This window comes from Raphanus sativus, unplaced genomic scaffold (assembly GCF_000801105.2).
Source record: "Raphanus sativus cultivar WK10039 unplaced genomic scaffold, ASM80110v3 Scaffold2595, whole genome shotgun sequence".
Classification (NCBI taxonomy): Eukaryota; Viridiplantae; Streptophyta; class Magnoliopsida; order Brassicales; family Brassicaceae; genus Raphanus; species Raphanus sativus.
Window position 1 is genome coordinate 1 of NW_026617903.1, and position 14,803 is coordinate 14,803.

General features: G+C 33.0%; 2 protein-coding genes across 2 annotated transcripts; both read left to right on the top strand.

The window, feature by feature from the left end:
* Positions 1-8,223: 8,223 nt before the first annotated feature.
* On the top strand, positions 8,224-9,493 carry LOC130505808 (uncharacterized). Its single transcript, XM_057000415.1, has 2 exons — positions 8,224-8,512; positions 8,597-9,493. The coding sequence occupies exons 1-2, from the start codon at positions 8,433-8,435 to the stop codon at positions 9,000-9,002; spliced, it is 486 nt and encodes a 161-aa protein (XP_056856395.1). The 5' UTR covers positions 8,224-8,432; the 3' UTR covers positions 9,003-9,493.
* A 2,047-nt stretch (positions 9,494-11,540) lies between these two features.
* Positions 11,541-14,479, top strand: LOC108850075 (uncharacterized). Its single transcript, XM_018623664.1, has 7 exons — positions 11,541-11,720; positions 11,916-12,011; positions 12,185-12,418; positions 12,939-13,091; positions 13,202-13,255; positions 13,753-13,893; positions 14,123-14,479. The coding sequence occupies exons 1-7, from the start codon at positions 11,541-11,543 to the stop codon at positions 14,477-14,479; spliced, it is 1,215 nt and encodes a 404-aa protein (XP_018479166.1).
* Positions 14,480-14,803: the final 324 nt, after the last annotated feature.

Consider the following 14,803-nt stretch of genomic DNA (forward strand, 5'->3'; position numbering starts at 1 on the left):
GCCACATATGCATGGAACCCGCGCACAGTACTAAAAGCACGTCTTGCGGAAGAGGTGAGAGGGTGAAATTTTTTTTTAAAAATGGGTCTTCTGCTGGGCCCCACCGCTTAAAGACTCATTAAGAGTCAGCGATGGAGCTGCTCTAAAGCCACTGCCTTACCTGCTTTACCCCAGGGCCGACCTTATGTGCAGTAACTCCAACAAGTTTATCCCATTGATCTTTTGTAATATCGTCAAAACTTATGGTTCGATTGCATGTAATCGCCATATCAGCATGAGCTGCCTCTCCATGACTGTAGGGCATTTAACTTTCTTAACTTCAACCCAAAAAAACAGACCTGACAAATTTCTACGTAAAACAAATAATTATTTTTTTTTAAATTATATCTAAATTTGTTGAGAATTCTTTCTTACCTTATCCAAACATTCAAAATTTTGTAATGAAAATCCCAAATTGTTAATGACCATTGACCAACAACCATAAAACTTTAGTAAGTTAATAAACAAATAAATAAATTTAATATTTAAGTTTTTAGTAAGTAAATTAATAAAATTAAATAAAATTAATAATTGAAGGTTAACTGAAATCTGTAATTTGTTAGATTATAGAGTTAAAACTGGATAATAAAAAAACAAAAATATTGTGACAAAACTATAGATTCAAAGATATAAACGGACAAATCAATTTTCAATATGTCTTATTTAGACAATTGTTTCAATAATTTGACCATAAATTATGTTATATTTGAAACAAACTCTTGAATAAATAACTAAACGGTTGTCATGTTCCTATAATGTAAAATACATTATCGACAGAATACACTTAACGACCCAATCCATGTAGATGGTGTTTTACGGATGGATCATGAATAATTTGGGATTAATACATTAATCCAAGCGTCCCTATATTCGAAGATAGAGACTGATTTTGGCAGTGAAATGTGCGAGAAACCTAAGATATTTTACGATTATATTTGCAATGGATTGTTCTCAGTTGACGAAAATGATTTCAGAATTAGTAGATTAGCCAGTCTTTACAAGTTATTTAGAAAACATTAAAATGTTAAGGAGAAGTTTTAACAGCTTAGATCTTATTCATGTCTATATAAATCTGTCTTTTGTTGTTGTAAGAAAAACCGTAAAATACTTTTTACCAAGCTAAATAACGCATATACAATATCACCGAAAAAAACTAAATTCTTTGTTTATATATTTACATAAGAACTTTGTACACAAACAAAGGATGGGTCTCGTGTGGTTACCTAAGGATTGGCTTTGTAGTGGGTAGTGTTCATTCAAACTCATTAATGGTTTTTTTCCTTCTCTGAATTAATTTATGTGATCAAAGATATGTCTGATGACCTGGTAGGTTCTTCTAGGTGAATCAAAATTTCATACATAATTTAAGAACCCGAAGTTCCTAAAAGAAAAGAAAAGAAAAGAAAAAGAAATAACACCAAGAAAAACAACTATGCCACAGTTCATCAACTCTCAAAAACCGGTTGATTCATACCTCCTGGAACTGAATAGTCTCCCCCGCCTCCAAGCTCCCAAGTTCGATATCGCGTAAGCGACACTCTTCATGAACAACTTCATTACCAATCAGCCGTTCCAAAAATTCTACATACTCCATCCATTCCTGAAAATAAGATTTTCTAGACAATTCACGAATATTAAAAAAATAATCAATATTTTCAATTAAACTTTTTATTCATATTTATTATACATTTTCCAATAACTATGAACCAATAATATTTAGTCAATTTAATTGTTTTCAATTAATATGTCTTAAAAATATATAAAAGTACTTTAAAAATATAGAAAATCTATCATTATGGAACAAAACTAAAGTCTAAAAAATTCTATTTCCAGGAACGTAGTTAGTATATAATAAAATAGATGGATGAAAATAAGAAGAAAAATCCGACATATTCGGTCCCAAGCCATATTAATGTAATCACGGCGGGCATCGAACGAAAATGGAGAGCCATAGAATCCACAGATGGTTACATCCATAGTTAAAAACTTTATATACATACAAATCATAAAATCAGTAATACATTTATATTAATTAAATTGATACGAATTCTAATTCCATCCAGATAAGGAATGATTTACAATTATGTTTATCCAAAAATATATTTTATCAATCTTGCAGCGAAGAACTTATTAATACCAATCGTGATCGTTGACTTAGATTATATATATATATATATATATATATGAGCGAATAGTTGGATATAGATTGCTAGGTTCCTAATTATCTATAAATATGGAATTGGTTTTAAAAATTAATTTTAAATGCATCCATTTTTTATAAATTATATATCTATAACTATTAATTTAAGAAAATTTACTAATTTTTTAGATAAATTCAAAATCAAAATCTGCAATTATCTTAAAATATATATAACGATTATAGATATTAAATTTGAAATGGAATATCGCTTCAATAATTAGGGAGTGATCGGGCTGAACTGTATTTTATATTTTTGAATAAAAATCAAGCTGTGATCGGAATGAACTGTATTTTTATGTTTTTGGATATAAAAATCAAGCTATAGATTAATTCTTTTATGTTTATTTGCTGTAAGTTTGTAGATTACTTTTTTTGCTCTGGAAATAAAACTATCCGCAACCATTTTTTTTTGCTCTGAAATATAACTATCCGCAACCATTTTCTAATTTTTAGAATTTTTTTAAGGAAAAAATGCTTAACTGGTTGACATGTATGAATTTAGACTAAAATTGGAAAATAATTCAATATCCAGATTCATATGTTATAATTTATTAAAATTCAGATGTAGAAGTTATATTTATTTTCGTTAAAATACATAATAATTTTAGTTTATTATCATTTTTATTATATTTTATCTAGATTTTATTGATATTTAATGTTTATATGAATATCCAAAATTCGGATAATCTTGAAACTATATAATATCCGGTTACCTATATTTTTGGGGGGTATCCAGATTTATTCCACCCCTTATATAAGTAGTTATATTAGGAAACAAAAATTTTGTATACCAGGGTTGCTTTCTTGTTAATTGGAGAAAGCTGGAAACGTTAAGATAGATATCACATATAAATTATTTGTTCGGGTAATTTAGTGAATCATGGATAATGGTGACACATCCGAAGATAGGCTAATAGTGATGTATTGTATGGTTGGATTTATAGCTTTCGTCCTTGTCTCTCTCGGCATCTTTGGATTTGCTTGTTTTCGTACTTGGTTTTCTCTCGATAAACCCTCGTATACTCCTCTGAGAACCGAGTCCCGCAAGGAAGAGCAGGAAACAAACTTCACCGATCGAGTTTGAAGATTTGAGTAGAACATATACATATGCATGGTCTGTTTATCAGTTTGGGGCTTTACTTGTAGACGCCATAGAACTTTTTGTTTTCTCTTATTATTATTATATTATTTTAATTGACCGAGCCATAGACCTTGTGATGTTTTCTTCCTTAAGCTTGGGAATGTCGTGTCTTTCTGCCTATTTGTATGTAGCCATTATTAATCTAATACTCATATATGGGCAATCCCAACAACAACAACGATACAACAAACTGTTTCGCACTAAATGTATTTTTTTTTTGTAATGGTTGGATAATTAAGGAATAAGAATCGTAATCGTGAAGGAATTAGAACATGTAGATGTACATCATTCATGATCGATTCAAGACTCGAGACTAAATAATATACATACACGTACAAAATCATAGGCCTCGTAATCGTATATATTGTTGCGTTAGTGATTAACGTTGATGGAGTCTCCATATAGGAGATTGCTGGAATGGATCCACATGCCATTAATATTTTTGTTTATATGGATGATAATCCTCCTCTTCCTCCTATACAACATACCAAGACTTGTAGAATCGGTGGAGATCCGATATCTAGGAGTTGGATCGACCAGATTAGGGAGACAATATGGATTAGTCGTTGCTTTAGTATTTTGAAGATCATAGACCGACAAGTGCGTGATATATAATCTTGGGAAGGAGAAAGAAAAGTTTATTTCTTTTCTTTGCACCAAACCAAACGATTATATTAAATATAATTAACTAAAATTATCCGCCACTGTCCACAATGCAACAATATATCTTAGACATCTTATTCACCATATGAATCTATCTGATCCACCGTGAAACTGCCTTGCAAAAACGCTTCCATGTAACTGTAAAACAGTTTGTGAAAATCCAAGTTTCCGAGTTCAGGAAACAATGACTTTCTCTCAAGTTGCAGATCAAATTACGGATAGAGTTTACCTTGTAATGATAATCCGTCAACTGATATTGATTATCTGAAATGGTAGTTCCATAAACAACTCGTTATTGATACGATTCTCCTTACTTTATCTTGAATATCCTCCCAAATTTGCTTCCACACCCTGATATTTTTGAGTTCATGCTGCAGGTTTTACAGAGGTTTCTTGACCAAGACGAAACGACAATTGTGGCTTTGTTTTAGTTTGGATAACACCAAAGAAAGATTCCATTGCTTTGCTGACATGCCTTATATAAATAGAATCCTTTGAGCTAATCTAGATGGCTTGAGAATTACCTGAATATCTCCTTCCAAAACCCATATCGAAACTTTCTTCTTCTTCCTTTTTTCTTTTCTTTTCTTCCCTCTGTTATGATTGGTTTGACAGTCATCTCATATTCCCCCAGATCGTGTCATATTCACTGGCCGGAGTTTTCCTTCACCATGAATCTCTCTTCTTCTTCTTCTTCACCTTTCTTTCTCTTCAATGGCTTCTCTCACCACATACTCCAGTTTTCCTTTGTCAGTGTTTGCGAATCAGTATTTGAAAGTGACAAACCTTTTCCTCCATACCCGAACCGAACCATTCATCAGTCTCAAGGCAACAACAACAACAACATATCAAAGATGATAACTAGAAAACGTAGATGATTTGATCTTGCTTATAATTTTGGTACGGCAGTGTTCGCTATTTTCACCCTTAAAATATAGAGATAAAAATTAATATCTTTTTCTATATTTTTCTCCAAAATAAAGGAACTTATATATGCATGCATTGGATCAAATCCACGATTCGCAGATCAGATGGACAAATTTTGAATCAGAAAAATGATTCAATCGCAGCGGAGCGGGAGAGGGTCGAATCGCAAACCCAACACTACTTATATATCTTCTAGGGTTTTACTTTTCTTAAAAGAATTATTTAGATTTTTTTTCAAAAAAAAAAGAATTATTTAGATTTTACAAACTATTTTGCATTAAATATTTTTTTCTAATAATTGGATAATTACGGAATAAGAATCAAATTAGGACTCGGGAATATTTATATAAGTATACATACAACATCCATGGCTCATAATCATTGTGTTAATAAAATAAATAAGCATACCTCGATGGAGTATCCACCGAGGGGATCACTAGAATGGATCGACATACGATTGATATTTGTGTTTTCAATGACGATTTTCTTCCTCATAATTATCTTTCTTTCTCTCTGTGGCTGCCTCTTCCTGCTACGACACGCCAAGACTTATAATAAAGCTGGTGGAGATCCGCTTTGGGAGTTCGATCGATCAGATTAGATTAGACAAAGACGGATTCATCGTCGCTTTGCTAGCTAGACATGTCTCTCTTTTTTTTTCAGTTCTTATATTTTCTATTGTCTTGGATCCAGTTAGATTAACTATTTTCTTACTTACGTTGTTTCTTAACTACGTTGTTATATCAATTGATTCACAAAACTTGCAATTATGCAATGCAATGCAGAGAAAAAGAAAAAAAAACAAGGGAAGTGAAGTCAGTGACAGGAGAGACCCACTAAGCAAGAAACACTTTTACCCTGTTTGAGCAGATTTACATTCATAAGTTTATTGGCTGTATTGTATATATATAGTCATACTTGACCTGTCGATTAGGGTAGTAGAGTGAATTGTATTCTTAGCATAAGAGTGAAGTTCACTAAGTTTGGAAGCGAGTGGAGTAATATTAAATTGGTTCAGAAAGACATTAATAAGTTTGGTGTACTCTGTGTTTTACTCTGTGCTATAGTTCTTGCATTAACACAAATTGGTTCAGAAAGACATGAATAACTAATACAATGATCGTCCACTCTTCAATCCCACCGTCGAATATTGAGAATGCAGTCTCCAATATATATATATATATACAAAATTTCAGGCAGATCAGGACACGAATGAACCTTCCAAGTTCGCTTTAAGTTACTTCAATAGAACAGTTTTTTGGATTATTGCAAATATAAATGATTTTAATAAACTTAAAAAGCATTTTATGCGTTGAGTTTCTTTGATTGATAAGGTTTCACTTTCTGAAGCTTCCCTGCAGTAAAATTTCCATAGACATCTTATCCACCATATGAATCTCTCTGATCCGCCGTGAAACTACCTTGCAAAACGTTTCCATGAAACTGTAAAACAGTTTGTGAAAATCCAAGTTTCCAAGTTCAGGAAACAATGACTTTCTCTCAAGTTGCAGATCAAATTCCGGATAGAGTTTAGCTTGTAATGATAATCCGTCAGCTTATATGGATACTGTGGAATGTGTTCTTTCCATAGATAACTCGTCCTTGATCCGATTCTCGTTACTTTATCTAGAACACCCTCCCAAAGTTTCTTCCACACACTGATATTTTGAGTTTATGTTGCTGGTTTTACAGAAGTTTCTTGTCCAAGACGAAAACAAATTGTGGCCTTGTTCTAGTTCTGATAACACCAACGAAAGTTTTTCTGTATTTTTTGTAATGTTCTCTGTAAATATAAGCTTTGTATCTGAATTAGGTGGCTTGGTAATTACCTAAATATCAACTTCCAAACCCCATCTCGAAACTTTCTTCCCACCTCTGTTTTCTTCTCTCCTCTGTTCTGATAAGCTTTGACAGTCATATATTATGCCCCCAGATCGTGTCCTATTCCCTGGCTGGAGTTTTACTTCACCATGAAATAGATCTCTCTTCTTCTTCTTCACCTTTCTTTCTCTTCAATGGCTTCTCTCACTACATAACTCCAGTTTTCCTTGTCAGTGTTTGCGAATCAGTATTTGAAAGTGACAAATCTTTTTTCTCCATACCCGAACCATCAATCTCGTCCCCGCAATGCTTCTCCTCCGTAACAGCATCGATCTCCACTCTCCCTCTCTTTAAAAGTCTCGAGGCAACAAGAACAACACATCAAGGATTTTAACAAAACATAGATGATTGCTCTAGCTTATAGTTTTGGTACGGCAATGTTTGTACATGTGCAACACAAAAACCCTTGTCGTTTTAGGTTTTGTCCTTTTTAATGAGCTTTAGTTACTTGGGTATAAAGTTTCTTAAACCCATTCTTTTAACCAAGTTATGTAACCTAGAAATCGGGTTTAGGTGTTACAATATGCTTTGCATTCCCTGAGATATACTAAAATTTCCCCAGCAAACTGATATGAAATTATGTTAATTATTGTTGTGTAACATTTGAAGAAATAAAAATAGAGTACATCACCTGTTTGCTGTTTCAGAGCAATGATTGTCCCAGTCTCCATCACCTTTATCCCAATCAAATCTCTCATGAAATACCATTAAGCAGTGCGGTTATTTGTTCATACTAGATTGTGCGTTAAGTCTTGACATCAAAACCGATTTTTCTCTTGCTCCGTACCTATTCTGAACACACAACCCAAGAGACACAAACAATTCAAAAGGTGAGCTGGAACAACTAATTAATTACGGTAAAAGAGAAAAATGGAAGAGGATGATCGTCGTGGTTTTATTTTACCTCCACATTTGCTGTCTTGCATCCTGAAGAAAAATAAGCAAAAGATCATCTGTAGCGGAGTGATATGTAATCCATCTCAACAAGAACAATCGAAACATGTTATCTGGATTTCATGGAAGAAGATGACAAAGATGAACATGTAATGGGATTTGGCTTCAGATTTTCATTATCTATTGCTATAATCTCTTGTATATTAATTGAGGAGCATCATTTAAGCATTTAAGTCGTAATATTTTATAAAGTGTCATCACCATCACTTATTTCACAACTTCTATTAAATGCGCTAAACTTCTTAGAGAAATTATAAGGACTGTTGCCAATATTTTTTTTATACCAATCCTTTGTATCTATGTTTTAAAAATATTGATTATTCATATTTTACACTAAAAAGCGGTAGGCTAAGTCTAAACATCATATTATATCTAAATGTATATTAAGTTAAATTAAATCTAACTGATTGGCTTATATCATTGTATTTTCGTGTTTATATAAATAAGGAAAGAAGTTCGCCCTAAACTCTCTCAGGTCCAGTTATCGAGACAGCGCCGTCACTTCGTCTCCTTGACGCCGGTGGTGCCTCTGGCCGCCGGCGTCGAGCCATCTCCGCCACTGTTCAACCTCGCCCTCGATTCTGTTGCATCATTCCAGTCTCGACGAGATCTCTCGTCTACTTTCTTATGTGCGCTTCTCAAGACGACGGATCTGTTCAGAGAAGGTTCGCCGCCGTGATTAGGAGAGCTCCGTCTTTGCGTTACAGGTGGGACTCCACCGGTTTCAAATCTTACTGGGGGATTCCCCATTATTGTTGCTTCTTGGCCTTACTCACCAGTTTCACTCACAGTGTTGTGTCTGATCTTTCAATTTGCTCCACCGACCTTCTAATCGGTGCATCTCTACTCCTTTATGAAGAAGAAACCGTGAGCGTTTCCAGATCTAGGTCTCACCCGCCGGATCTGACACCATCCCCGCTGTCCATCATGTTCGGTTCAGCTCTGAAGATTTTGCTTCCTCTCCGAGAAGGTGAGGATCTCAGTCAAGTTTCTCCGCATTGCTATACCATATCGTCAACAGATCGGAGAGCCGAACCGTCCATCAATTTGTCACGAAAAAGCCACCAGCCGTTCACATGTCACTGCTCCGTTTGCGCCGAGTTGGGATTCCACCGGCAAAGACAATTTGATACATCAATTGGGCTGGGTTTACAAAATTTTGGGTGTGGGCCTAACAAGTCCAAAATCTATCACTGATAGTTTGCTTTCAACGCCTTATTTCTCTTTTGTGAAGAGTCTTGTCGCTCAATTACTGGTGGATTCATCAGGATTTCTGAAGAAGCGAACCTTATCAACCCCTGCCTCAGTCAAGAGGAATGTTTCCCCTCCAAACGTTAAATGGAGGTGTATGCTCATATCTATAACTGTTTTGCTATCTTGTGTACCGGTCCGTTTGGGGCCTGAAGATGCAACGGATTTCGTCTCGACGATATTTGGAGGTGCGGATTGGGTATTAACGTCACGTCTCAAAGTGACTAAATCTCAAGTGTCCGGCAGTGCCGCAAACCTTGCTTTGACGCATTCGAGCCCGACTCTGAATTCGCTGTCATCATATTTCAGTGTCTTAACTATGTTTTATGTTGTAATGTTTTCTGATTGTAGAGTTTTAAGCTCTCTTTCCTGTTGTAGTTCTGAAGTTTAAGTTATGAAATGAAAGTTGTGTTCAAAAAAAAATATAAATAAGGAAAGAACATATGTCAATACAAATTAGAAAGCAAAAAACATTAAATCTAATTCCTTGCTAAAATGAACTTTCTTATTTCTTAATATGACTAGATGAACTTGATATTTTCCTGCACATGCCAATAATTTTTTTAAGATACATCTATGTTTATTGTTTTAAATATTTTAGTTATCGCTGAATTCTTATTAAGATATATATCTTCTCTCAAACTTGAGCATTAAGAGACATCTATGTTTATAGTTTTTAATTATTTCTTTTGTTTCATTTTAAATGTCATTCTAATTTTATGCACACAGATTAGTAAATATATGATTTTGTATATTTCCAAAATAAAAAGCATAATTACATGTACAACTAATTATACATTTCAAGGAAAAAGTGCCTATTTCAACATGAACTTTACGCGTCGTGCCTATTCCTTCACGAACTTTGTAATAGTGCGTATTCTACACTGAACTAAACAATTTTTTAAAAATACTATATGAACTTTATGCGTCATGTCTATTTCTTCACAAATTTTATAGTAGTGCATATTTCACATTGAACTAAACAAAACTAAAAAAAAATACTATATAGACTCTCAAAATCGTGCTTATTTTAATATTGAGCGTTAAATGTGTTAGTCATCCGTTAATTTATCAAAACAACGTCATTTTGAATAAATTTTGTGAAATTAAAAATTAAAATAAAATATAGACTCTTAAGATCGTGCTTATATATATTGACTGTCAAATGTAATAGTCATCCTTTAATTTACCAGAAGACTCTCAAAATTGTACTTATATATTAACTGTTAAAGGTGTTAGCCATGCTTAATTTATCAAAAAAAATTATTTTGGATAAATTCTATGAAATTATCCGTCATTTTGTAATTTTTATTTTTATAAAATCTATCAAAAATGACGTTGTTTTGATAAATTAACGTATAACTAACACTTTTGATTTTCTAAACAGAAAAATACTAACACCTTTGACGGTTAATGTACATATATATATATGACTAACACCTTTGATTTGCTAACAAAAAAGACTAACACCTTTGATGCTCAAATCGTGATTATATATATAATATATATGACCGTCAAAGATGTTAGTCTTTCTTTGTCAGCAAGTGAAAGGCGTTAGTCATAAATTAGTTTATCAAAATAACGTCATTTTGGATAGAATTTTTTTTGGAAAAATTGAAAAAATTAAAAAACGACGGACAATTTCATAGAATTTATCCAAAATAGTCTTTTGATAAAATCAATATATATAAGCACGATTTTAAGAGTATATTTTATTTTTAATTTCACAATATTTATACAAAATGACATTGTTTTGATAAATTAACGGATAACTAACACATTTAACACTCAATATTGAAATAAGCACGATTTTGAGAGTCTATTTAGTATTTTTTGATTTTGATTTAGTTCAGTGTGAAATACGCACTACTATAAAGTTCGTGAAATAATAGACACGACGCATAAAGTTCATATAGTATTTTTAAAAAATTGTTTAGTTCAGTGTGGAATACGCACTACTACAAAGTTCGTGAATGAATAGGTACGATGCGTAAAGTTCATGTTGAAATAAGCACTTTTTTTTTACATTTCAACCAATAAAAAACAAAAATGAAAATATTTTTAATAAATTTTGCATTGAAATTCTGAACGACATTTGTTTTGAAACGAAAATTTTGTTGACGACTATTAAATTGTAATGGAGGAGTAATATTTAGTTCTTGTTCAAGATGGAAAGTGGAAGATCTATGTCAAATAATTATCTCATTGAATTATCTTCTCCCTTTTCTCTCATTTCTTTCTCTTATGGAATCTCCTCATTTTTATATTTGATTTCTAGGTGGAATAATGCAATTTATGATCATTAAATGGAAATAAATTTTCACATTAATTACCATTCAAGACCATTGACCAAGATCTAGACTAAAACTTTGATTATTGACCATGAAATTAAAACATTTATTGTTTTCCATAATTCCAAATATCTTCAAATCCTTGGTAAACTAGATATATGTCAAATAATTATCTCATGTCTCTCCAGTGTTGATGAAAATGGAATTGGAGTTTTCAGCAATGTGGATGGTTTTCTTATGCATATGTTGTAGCCTTATGATAAGCTATAACCGTGGCATCGTCGAAGCGGCTGAGACATTAAAAAATGTTGAAGATTTGGACATAGAGCAAGAACTTAAGATTATTAACAGGCCTGCTGTTAAAATCATCAAGGTTCATCATCATCTCACTCATCATAATTATAGTTATGTTATAATTTCTAGATTCAAGGATTTTAGGATTGTATTATATATAAACTGGTAAAATAGATTGATAGTTGCTCTTACTTCTGGATACGCAGTCTATATATTATATCATATATAAACTGGTAAAATAGATTGTTAGTTGCTGTTACTTCTGGATCCGCAGTCTATCTATGGTGAAGAGTATGGGTGCGTGGATTTCTACAAACAACCAGGATTTGACCACCCATCCATGATGAATCATACATTCTTCCATGACAAGGTATATTGCTCTATTATGTATTATCTTAATAGTTTACCTATCATAAGTTTTTACAACATATGCAAAGTCACATCAAAATAAATAAAACGATTTAAGTTCTACTTGAAGTTTGCTTTAAATCGGTTTGGTGCGATTATTTTGCATACTTATTAAGAATTTTTTTTTGTGAGTAGATGCGTATGTCATACCCGGAAGGATCAACAAAGCATAGGAGGGAGAAACTTAGTAAAAAACATTTTGGTCACTTATGGGAGAATGGTTTGGGTTGCCCTATTGGTACAGTTCCCATACTTAGAGTCACTAAAGTCGATCTCTTGAGATTGAAATCGCTGGGTGGTGACAGTTCTAATCCCCGAGGTTCATGGAACAATACTTATGAACCTATGCTTTCCGGTAATGACCATCATGTAAGTGTACTTTCTCAAAGTTTTTTATTTTACAACTAGAAATGTCAAATATATAGTAAAATGTGGCAGTAATGAGACCGGTAGAGCACAGTATAAACTATTAAACAATAGCTCTTTCTTTTTTTTACCAATAATAGCTTCTTGTGTAGTCGACTAATAAACTAAAGACTATCAGAATTTGTTTAAGTAAATGAACAAAGAAAATATTCAGCTAGTTACGTTATTACTCTACTCAGACCTATACTAATTTCTGAGCATATTACGGTATATTCAAAATGTGTGAGTGTGTGTGTGTGTGTTTAATACGTTTTTAGTACCAAATGGTTTGAAAATAGTTTAATGAAGTTATAGAAGATCATTAGAAGTAAATAAATATAGACTATAACTTAACCCTAAATTATTGTAATTATTTTGATATGATCATGTAATTAACTTAAACTTATGATCGAAGAACACCCATCATTTATTTTTATTTTTGCAAAAGAGAACACCCATTAATATTCTCAAGCGGTTTATTCAGTTTGCTGTGACACGGACAAAAAGGAAACCAAAGATTTACAATGGAGCGACCATGAGGGCAGCTATTTTTACTCCTCCGGTTGAACCGAATCAAATCAGCTCTACTCGATTGCACATTCAGATCGGAAGTGAATTCATTCAAGCAGGCTGGACTGTAAGTCAATTAATATCAGCTATATTTTTTAAATACTCGGCGTAATTGGGTGCCCATTTCTTTCATTTTCTTAATTAATGTATTTCAGTTCTATTGTTTATTCATTTTAGGTAAACCCCCTACTATACCAGGGAGTCATAACTCGGCTATTCGTTTTTACTAATGTGAGCGAGATATATCTTATTTCTTTTCTATTTTATTTATTTATACACGAACCACGAGCATGCATGGCGTTTGTTTGTGTTCATAGTGAATAATAGTTGCATTTTACTTTCATGTATGCATTAACGAATTAAGCATAACATTTGTGTTGGTAAATCAATTACTAGTGAGCGTTTTAGATTTTCATAATTGGTTTTTGCATAAGTGCATAACCTTGTGAATAAAAGATGATGTTTTATTAGTGAGCGGTTTGTTTATATTAAGCATCTATGTCAGCCTTTATTATACGAATTACGCATAGCCTTAATTTGATTGAAAATTTGATAATTAAGCATAACGTTTTCATTTTTTCATATATAGAATTCTGTTTTCATCATTGTGTTTTTTTGATTAGGGGTTTCGCATTTGATTTAAACTTAACGCTTGATAATCATACTGATTCCCAACTACTATACATCAAACAGTTCTTACATGTTAATTAGTAATGGTTAATATACAGGCAGGAGGACATCAGTGTTATCATTCCAGATGTCCCGATGGAGCCGGAATGATATTGGTCCGTGCAGATATGGCTCCTGGAATACCTCTTGTTGCGCAAAACATAAAAGGCATACAAGCTATAGACATCGCCATAAACAAGGTCACGTCTTTTTGGACTCAGTATGTTTTTATTGTATAGTAAAAAACATCTGATCTTGAGGTCAGAAAGAACCTGTCTTGTGCATAAACAGATATAACATAGGCTTTGGATCTCCAAAAATTTCCGAGTTCATAAATATATGAAAATATGCCTCCAAATTGATTTTAAAAAAATAAATTTTGTATAATAATCGTTACTAAAAGTTATTAACAACTTCTGTTGAGTACAGGATCAAACCAGTGGGAACTGGGGTCTGTACGTGTCGAATGAATTAATTGGCTTCTGGCCAGCGAGCAGGTTCAAAGAGAGCTCCGGGACGGGGGTAGAATGGGGAGGTGAAGTGTACAGTCCTTTATCATCTCCAAGTCCTCCGATGGGTAACGGCCGTTTTCCGGTGGGGAACCCTCACTACGACTCATATATCCGTGATATCTCCATTATCGACGAAAACTATAAGGAAGATAATACTGTGAAGAACACGGAGAGTTATACGGACAACAGTCATGGTTATAAAGTGAGAGACTCGACAGAAACATGGTGGAAAGTAGGTCATCTTGTCGTTTATGGAGGCCCCGGTAAAATTTAGAGACCATATGTTATGCAAATGAAAGCACATTAATGTGCGCAGTACTCTACATACATATGCTATAATGTGTGTGGTAAAATAATAATAATGTTTTTACCATCAAAAGTTCAAAACCAATTGGAAACTGATTTATATATGTGAACATGACGTCAAGCACAATAGCTTTATCCGCAATAAATCGTTCAAGTATTAGAAACCTAAGATAACCAGAACTCGGTTAGGAAAAGTTTTTTCACGACCAAATGCTCACTGAGCTATATGGATCCAGTTCTACTCTTTTATAATAATAAAATTTAAATATTTGTAGATTTATAGAAATACTGC